General features: G+C 44.8%; 1 protein-coding gene across 1 annotated transcript; it reads left to right on the top strand.

The window, feature by feature from the left end:
• Positions 1 to 355: 355 nt before the first annotated feature.
• On the top strand, positions 356 to 8,888 carry ALDH5A1 (aldehyde dehydrogenase 5 family member A1; the record flags this gene model as incomplete). Its single annotated transcript, XM_082479102.1, has 10 exons — positions 356 to 670; positions 930 to 1,013; positions 2,322 to 2,492; positions 2,787 to 2,903; positions 3,244 to 3,387; positions 4,272 to 4,415; positions 5,912 to 6,070; positions 7,136 to 7,305; positions 8,070 to 8,128; positions 8,287 to 8,888. 10 exons carry the CDS (start codon positions 356 to 358, stop codon positions 8,490 to 8,492), a joined length of 1,569 nt encoding a protein of 522 aa, XP_082335228.1. The 3' UTR covers positions 8,493 to 8,888.
• Between the last annotated feature and the right edge of the window lie 310 nt (positions 8,889 to 9,198).

The following is a 9,198-nucleotide window of genomic DNA, read 5'->3' as shown; positions in this document are numbered from 1 at the left end:
CCCGAGGCCGACTGCAGCCGCCATAGCACCCGGCGGCGGGAGGCGTAGGGCCCGCTGGCCCAGTGCCACCACAGCCTCCCGCGGGCCGGTGCGTCTGCCGGCCAGCCATCAACAGCAAGTCCCCGCTCCCCATCCTGAGGGAGGGCTCGGTGGGGCTGGGGAAATAGGGCTTCGGGAAGCAGAAGCTCCCCCGCCCCGCCCCGCCCGGGGTTGCCCACACCCCTACGTGCGCCAACCAAGAGACCCTGCCCGCCCGCCACCGTGCCCCGGCGAGAGGCCGCTTCTGGCCCGGCCCCTCCACAGCTCCTCCTCCGGGGCGGTGCGGGCGGGCTTGGCCTGTCGCCGGTGCGCGGCCATGGCGAGCTTCCTGCCGCGGCGGGCGGCCGCCGCCGCCGCTGCCTGCCGCTGCCGCCGCCTCCTCCTTCTCCCCCTGCCGACCCCGGGTCCGGCGGCGGCGCGGCGCGGCATCTCGGCGCTGCCCGCCGCCCTGGTGCGCCGGGGCGGCCTGGTGGGCGGCCGCTGGGTGGAGACGTCCGCCGTTTTCCCCGTGCAGGACCCGGCCAGCGGCGAGGAGCTCGGCCGGGTGGCCGACTGCGGGGCGGCCGAGGCGCGGGCGGCCGTGCGGGCCGCGCATGAGGCGGGCGCAGCCTGGGGCCGCCTCCCCGCTAAGGTGAGGGGCCGCGGAAGACGGCGCCCGGCGGGGCGGCGAGAGGACCCCGGGCCGGGACGCGACGTAGCTCCCGGAGCCGCTTGGGGCGGGGAGGTCGGGTCCGGCGAGGGCAGCCCATCCCCGGGCTGGGCTGTGAGCCCGACCGCGGGGGTCTTCTGAGGCTCGGCTTCTTCCCCCCGCCCCCCCCCCCCCCCCCCCCCGCGGAGGAGCTCGTCTCGATGGAGCGGGCGGCCACCACGGCGGCCTTCTCTCTTCCCAGGAGAGGAGCGTGCGGCTGCGGCGGTGGTACGAGCTGATGCTGGAGAACAAGGATGGGCTGGCGAGGATCATAACAGCCGAGAACGTGAGTAAGGCAGCGGGGCCCGACTCCGCCGGGGGAGCGGCGCGGTGCGGGTCCGCCCCCCCCCCCCCCCCCCCCGCGGCGGGCACCGGCCCTGCCCGCTGCTGGCGCTCAGCCCTCACAGGAACCGACCGCAGGGGCGATAAGGTGGAAACCAAACGCCACCCACAGCCGGCAGAACGCCCCGTATGCGATTCACCAGTCAGCCACCATATCTTTGGGGTTTTTTTATTACTAGCCGAGTGGATGCATTGTGCGTTGGCATCGCTCCATTAGGTCAGTGAGTAACTTTGCAAAAGTTCCTCCCTGTGACATATGTACAACGTGTTATTTCGATGACAGTAGTAACTAACAACCCAGCACATTGTGCTTCGTGGTGTGCAAAAGCATATGTCGGCTTAAACCATGGTCCTCATGGCAGAAATGTTTGTGTTCCCTCAGTTCTATTGGTGTGGAGAAAAGTTCAGTACTATTAAAGCAAGACACCAAGTTGGATTTACTCAATGTGCTTTGGTTTGCATCACAGAGCAGTCTGGGAGCTCACAGACTGCTGTCCTTTTGGATAAAACCATTCTAGAAGATAGTTCGGCAGCACCTCTGTGGTGTGGTCCAGCTGCTAATGGTCCACAGGATCAGACCTGCGGGTAGTCCAAAGTCATGGTCCCCAAGATGAATGTCCTTGGCATAAACTTGCAGCTGTTCTGCCATGATTTGTATCTTCTTGACAGAACAAGAGGGAATGGCTTCAAGCTCCCAACAGGGTAGGTTTAGACTGAACATTAGGAAAGAATTTTTCACAGAAAGGGTGGTCGGGCATTGGAATAGACTGCCCAGGGAGGTGGTTGAGTCACCATCCTTGGATGTGTTTAAGAGACGTTTAGATGTGGTGTTGGGGGATGTGGTGTAGGGGAGAACTTTGTAGAGTAGGGTAGATGGTTGGACTCGATGATCCCAAGGGTCTCTTCCAACCTAGACAATTCTATGATTCTATGACTCTTCAGAATGGTAATAGCAGCTAACTGCAGAGTTTGTAAATAAACACACTACATTTGCTATTCTAGCTCCTTGTCTTGGGCAGGTATGAGTTTGGGCACAATGTATAAAATGTTGCTGTACAATGACGGTACGTTGAAGCCGCACAACTATTGCTGCTGAAATCATACAATCCTTTTTGGAGATCATGGTGTGCATGATAGGGGATTATAAAGTACTCTGAAAAGAATAGAAACTCCAAAATGAATTTGTTTTTATTGCTTCAGTCTGTTTCTTCTGCTTCTTCTGAAGTGTATCTTCAATCTGATTTAATCAAAGGGGAAGCCTCTGAAAGAAGCACAGGGTGAAATCCTGTATTCTGCCTCATTTCTGGAGTGGTTTGCGGAGGAAGCTCGCCGGGTTTATGGTGATGTCATTCCAGCATCTGCAAAAGACAGAAGAATCCTGGTGCTGAAGCAGCCAGTAGGAGTGGCAGCTGTTATAACCCCAGTAAGCATAGCTGAATTTTTTAAATCATGAGGTTTTCAGCTCAGCCCACAGCATGGGGCTGTGGCCTTACAGCTCCTCCAGCCCTGTCAAACACCCCTGTAAAATTTCATTTCTGCCTTGTACTTGCTTCCTCCTGGATTGGCAGTGCTTCTTCGTAGTGTTCACTTAGAACAAAGCACGTCATGCAGGTCTGTTTGGGTTATCACATAATTACATAAAATGTCAGCTATTTCTGCAAAAACAGGAGGCAAAATTTTCCCAAGTTTATCAAGTTACTTTTTTCTCTCATCCTAGTGGAATTTCCCCAGCGCGATGATTACCCGGAAGGTTGGTGCAGCTCTGGCGGCTGGCTGTACGGTGGTAGTGAAACCTGCAGAGGACACGCCTCTATCAGCATTAGCTCTTGGGGAGGTGAGCTTTTATGCTAAGCTTTACCTTTGCAGTTGACTGAAGCTGTAAATGGGGAGTCAGATGGGCTTTGAAGATGACTCTGGCCAGCTTCATACATGAAGAAAGGGCAAACTGGCTGACTTGATCCAGAAGTTTTAGTTTAGTAAGAATCTTTGAAAGTTGCCTCCAATGTGGTCTTGAGTCTCAAGGAGGAGGACCTGGCTGATTAGCTACACAAAGCATCTATCTTTCCTTCAGTTACTTACACGCTGGCTTCTTCAAAACAATAAACAAACATTAAATGACTATTCCTCATACAAAATGCACTGATAATGCAAATTCTGTGTTTCTTCTGTTGCAGCTTGCAAACCAGGCTGGAATTCCAGCGGGAGTGTATAATGTTGTACCTTGTTCCAGACAACAGACACCAGCTGTAGGGGAAGTTCTGTGTACTGATCCATTGGTAGCCAAAATATCTTTTACTGGCTCTACAGCAACAGGAAAGGTACATACGTGCGTGGAATATCCTTGAAGATTATTGGTGTGGTTATACTGGAAAGATAGGGGGAAAGTGTGTGCCTTTATACAGAGCCACCTTCTTTTCTGGCTACTGTATACAGATTGTCCAAATAATTGTGTACTTCTTGAGATACTGCCTATTTACTTCAGTGTCAGTACTTCACAGGAGGATGCCTGTGTGGGACTTCTGGATAACTGACCTTTATTAAATTATAATGTGAATAGTTCTGTGCAGGATGCTCCTGTTTCATATCATAAGGTGACAACAAACTTAATAAGAACACTGAAATTGAGTTTCAGAGGTACTATTCAGGAATGGCTTCTGCAGTTGAGAGAAAGTATTAGAGAAGTGAGACCCTTGAATCTCTCCTGTCAACCTTAGTCAATAAGCAATCTTGTCACCATCTCGAATAAAATCAATAAAACTGCAGAGTGTGGCTAGAAGATGATATAATTCTATGGGATGGCTGGATGCAGAAAAAAGAAAAAGTCCAGTATCAAAGCAAATCTTAATCCCAAATTCTGTCAGATCTTGCAAAAATTATGTAAGCGTAGTCAAGATTTTTATTACCAAAAAAAAGAAATAACAAGCAAACAAGAGTGACAGTATTAGTGTATAAAAGCCTGACCTGAACTGAAGTTGATGAAAATCCTTCTCTTCATTTCTTGGCCAGAATTTTAATCTCTCAAGATTTGAATGGAGGAAATTAGTCCTTGTTTTTGTCATAGGAGAAAACAGATGGTTAGCATTATAGAGAAGATGCAGATTAATTCCCTGCCAGAGTTAGTTTTTCACTGCCTGCCATCTGTGGTTCCACAGTTCACATCTGGTAGGAGTACAGATTTCTTTTTCTCCTCTGTTGCCTACAGATATTGCTAAAACACGCAGCTGGCACTGTGAAGCGAGTTTCCATGGAGCTTGGAGGACATGCTCCTTTTATAGTGTTTGACAGTGCCAATGTGGACCGTGCTGTTGTGGGAGCCCTTGCTTCCAAGTATAGAAACTCGGGGCAGGTAAGAGTAACCTTTTTGTCCTTATTTTTGGAAAGTGAAGAGCTGTACATACAGTTAAGCGGCAAATAAGCTATTTTATGTAAAAGGAGAGCATTACTTCATTGTAAAGAGAAGGATGCTGGAGTTGCACATGGCTCTGGGCACTCAAGCCAGTTGTCAGCAAGTCTGAATAACAACACTGCAAAATCCCATGTACTTTCACAACATACATGGCAGTCAATAATATCACTGAGAAGGAAGTTGTTTGCTCGGACCCCTCACAAGAGTGTGAGAAGGGATAAGGCATTTTGTCATATGTTTAGTTATTATTAAATTCATTGGAGAACTAGAGCTGTGAAAAGGCACCATCCTGCCTCAGTTCTCAGGATTATATTTTATAACGCGTGCCTAGCCATTACTTCAAGTCTCATAATAAATGTTTCTATCTGTAAGACTGTGTGTTCGATTCAAGTCTTTTGTGTGTGTGCGTGTGTGTTCTGAAAGCAGCTAGGACTTAAGGGGATTGAAATATGGTAAGACACTTGTGGCTAGATTTTTCCACGATTAATAGCTTAAAAGAAGTGATAGATAGGATTCAAGTGTACATTGGTTCAAATCTATTTTACTTAAGAGTCAAAACTTTTTTTTAAGAGCATCACTTTCCAGAACAGTCAGCTAAGCAGGGCTGTGTGGAGACACTTCAAACCTTATGAGTATTACCTTTAGACGTGAACGTGAAGTTGAAGAACTCCAACTTTGGAGAAGCAGCAAATTTTCAGTGGGATTGGGAAGTCATTTTGTTGGGGAAAATGTTGCTTGAATAACACAAGAAGAAAACCTAAGACTAATCCTGGGAAGAAAGAAAGGAAACAAAACAGAATGGAATGTGGACAAGGACCACTGAGTGATCAGACACAGCTTGGACAAGATCTAACATAAAAGGCTCCTCTGCTGCTGCGTAGAAGGATAAAGTAGCTGTTACTTTTGAGAGGCTAGCAATCAAAATAGGATGCAGTCAGAGCAAAGGGGTAGCACAAATAAGCAGGCCACTGAAAGCACTTAAAAACAAATTCCAGGAAGAAAGCAAACTCAAACTCAAGTAATGAAAGACTTAGAAAAAAAGACCCCACACCACCAGGTGTGATTTGAGGTTCTGCTGCTCAGTCCAGCATTCTGCAGTCCAATCAGAAGGTATTTCTTGCAGCTTCTGGACCTTGATTGATCCGTATATCAGAGTCCACAGAACTCACAAAATCTTTTCCCAGCATAAGTGACTTAAATTTATCAGCATGGCGTTATTTCACACACATACTGACAGCTTGTTGAAATTGTATTTCTAAGTGTGAGGGGTGGTGAAAGAAATGGCAAAGCTAGGTAACAGCTTAGGATGATAGAGAAGAGGCAGAGGGCAGCTCACTGTATTAACTTGAGACTGTGGCATGAAGGCCAGAATGAATTCATGGATAGATTGAAGACAATATAAACTACTGGTTTTCCTTTTTCGTGTTTGTTTTCAGACCTGTGTTTGCACAAACCGTTTCCTGGTGCAAAAGGGAATCCATGATGAATTTGTGGAAAAGTTTGCTAAAGCTATAGAGAGAGAACTACATGTCGGAAGTGGATTTGATGCAAAAACTACCCAGGGGCCACTAATTAATGAAAAAGCAGTGGAGAAGGTATAAGTAAAAGATTTAATTTTTGACATCTTCATTTCCTTTTTATGATCCATAAAGTAACTTTTGATTTATATTTCACTTTTTTCACACTTGTTTTGTTAGAATGTATTTGCCGTGGGACTGGAAGTGTGTTCTGTCCTCCAACTTCATGTATACATACAGATGAACAGCTGTGGCCAGTTAATATATCATTCCCCTATTCCCATTTAGGGAAAAAGATTCCTCCTTTAGGAGAAACTGATTCTTCCTGATTACTTCCTAGCTGTTTTCAGTAACATTTACTGAAATCTGATACACTGTGAGAGTTGTGTGGTGATCCTGCAATTCTTGAAGCACTGTGAATGACAACTTATTTTGAAGAACAGTGCCTCTGTTCGGGAAAAGCTAAGCAGAATAATACATTGAGGTTAAAAATACCAGAGTGCTGGATGTTGTAATCACTTGAAACCTTGCATGCATGGTTTGGGTCTTCTATTATGGATGACTTGTGATTCCAGGAAATACTGTTTTTTTAATCACATCTTTATATACAAAGCACTATATATAGTCACTTAACTGCCTTTCTGTAACTTCAAAGGACAGTATTCTAGGTGGAGACTACTACTTTAGATTTCTTATTGCTTTCTTGTCTTTGGATGAATTGTAGATGTAGGGGGTGGAAAATGTTCTTGCCAGTATCATCTTGAAAATTGTCTATTTCTCTTTGAATGGTAGTCGTGTACTTCCGTTTTCAGAGTGCTTGATCAGCAATATCAGGTGTACTTCTTAGTCCTGCAAAACCTTTTTCTCATGTTAGATGTAATCTTTTCATTTCATCAGAAAAGCTGGATCTTCAATATTGATGAGACTGGGGCCATAGTCATAATTTATTGCTCTGAAATTAGTCAGATTGAGAGAAATAAAAATTCAAGAGAAATTTTAAATAATATTGTAAATGGTCTTCTGCAAAGTATAAACCTCTTCAAAAACTTGTTTAATACTGGAGAGTATTATTTATTTAGTGGAAAATGTACTATTGTTCATTCCTAAATGATACCTTTGTGACTTTTGTTTTGCATACCTCAGGTAGAGAGACACATTAATGATGCAGTTTCTCAAGGAGCATCTGTTGTGACTGGAGGGAAACGACACAGCTTGGGGAAGAATTTCTTTGAGCCAACGTTACTTAGTAATGTTACAACAAAAATGCTTTGCACCCAAGAGGAGACATTTGGCCCTTTAGCACCAGTTATCAAGTAAGAATATTCATTGTCTAGATTAAAAATAACAATGAAAAAAAACCACTGAAAGATTATTTTGAATACATAAGATTTGATGACAGTTTGCCAAGATATTTTTGTACGATCACAGAAGTCTTCTAATAAGACTGGAGTACACATGTGAAAACTTACTTTGGATATGTGGCTCATTTGTTTCTCTCTCGACCTGATTTTAGCATCTCTGCAACTTTTTGAGAATTACTTTCTTTTAAATTGTATCAACAGTTAAGTAAGGGTAAATAGCAGCAAAACCTTCATCAACTTCATGATTTGTGGTATGAAGTAGGAGGCAGAACTTTGCAGTTTGTCGTGTGATTTGCTAGTCCTAATTTTTTTCTGACGGAGGATGACTTAAGAGCTCTCTTTTCTCCTTAAAACCTTCCCTGCCTCCATCCAGAGCAATTGGATGTGTTTGAAGAACATAGTTATCTCTCATAGTTGAGGGTGCTTGTGTCGTTGGGGAAATTGGTGGGCTAATCCACATGAAGTAAGTGTTTTAGCTACCACTATCTAGAGAGGATAAAGGCAATCTTAATTTAAAATGCAGTTAAGTAGTTAAGAGAAGTGGTAGAAACTTCTCCATTGTTTCAAAGTGAAAATTAAATTAGATGTTTAAAATACACTTTTGGAAAAAAACTGCATCTTGACTTTTATTTCTGATAAGGCTGCTTGTGAGTAAGTCAGCAAGACAATAGATAAACTCCAGGCCTCATTTGTATTTTTTCTCTTTGTATTAACAGATTTGAGACTGAAGCAGAAGCTGTTGCTATAGCAAACGCAGCTAATGTGGGTTTAGCAGGTATGCCTCTGTCAGATAAATGTATTTCTGTAGTTTTATGAGCTTTAGTGTTGTGGGGTGACAATTTTTAATCTCAGGAAGTCTCTTTTTCACAGTATTCTGCAATTGTTCTTCCTGACTTTAATTTTCATTCCTGTGTCTCTGTGTCTGTATGGCAGGATATTTCTACTCCCAAGATCCAGCTCAGATCTGGAGAGTTGCAGAACAGCTGGAAGTTGGAATGGTTGGTGTTAATGAAGGCATAGTCTCCTCAGTGGAGAGTCCTTTTGGTGGGGTAAAACAGTCTGGCTTAGGGCGAGAAGGTTCAAAATATGGCATTGATGAATACTTAGAAATAAAGTACGTCTGCTTTGGAGGCTTATAAAATTCTCAAAAAGCACAATCCCAACAGCTTGGAAAAGAGTGCTGTAGTTTTAATAAGCTTCTCAAACCAGAAATATGTATGAATGCAACTTCTACCTTCTTTACAACTAAGCAACCCTGTTCTGTATGTGTAGAGATATTTAGAGTGTTCTGTGCTGCCGTATGTTTTTACGTGTTCTTTATTTATACATGCAGTTTTTCAGCAACGAGATCACAGTGTCCCGTCATTTTTACTAAAGAGTAGGGAAGAATGCACGTTCGTTATTCTTGGCTTACTCCTGTGTAACTGGGAGGGCTTGGAGACTTGTGCGTAATGAAAACAAATCATAACGTATGGCAAGAGGAAATTAGACCACCATTTTCTACTGTCTCTAATGCTTCAGTGTGGCTGTGTGAGGCTTTGGGGATGGCAGTCTCCCTTTACAATTTTGTGTAAATACTCACACTGTCTAGTGTGGTTATGTGAGCTTCTTTTAGAAGCAGGCATGTTTGTTTGTTTTAATTGTGGGAGAATCTGATGCTTGTGAAAGGTGAGGAATTGCTTTTAGCTACAGCTAGGCATCCATGCAGGCAAACGGACAGCTTTTTCAGTGCACATTAATGCTGGCTGCAGAGCTGCCACCTGTTCAGCTTTGGGCTTCTGAGCAAAGAGCTGTAATTTGTGCCTAACACCTTGCACACCTGGGATCAAGTACAGCCCTCCTTTG

Source organism: Vanellus vanellus (genome assembly GCF_965231255.1).
Source record: "Vanellus vanellus genome assembly, chromosome: 2".
NCBI classification, from domain to species: Eukaryota; Metazoa; Chordata; class Aves; order Charadriiformes; family Charadriidae; genus Vanellus; species Vanellus vanellus.
Note: the sequence above shows the minus strand (reverse complement) of the source record. Positions and strands in the feature narration are given on the sequence as shown.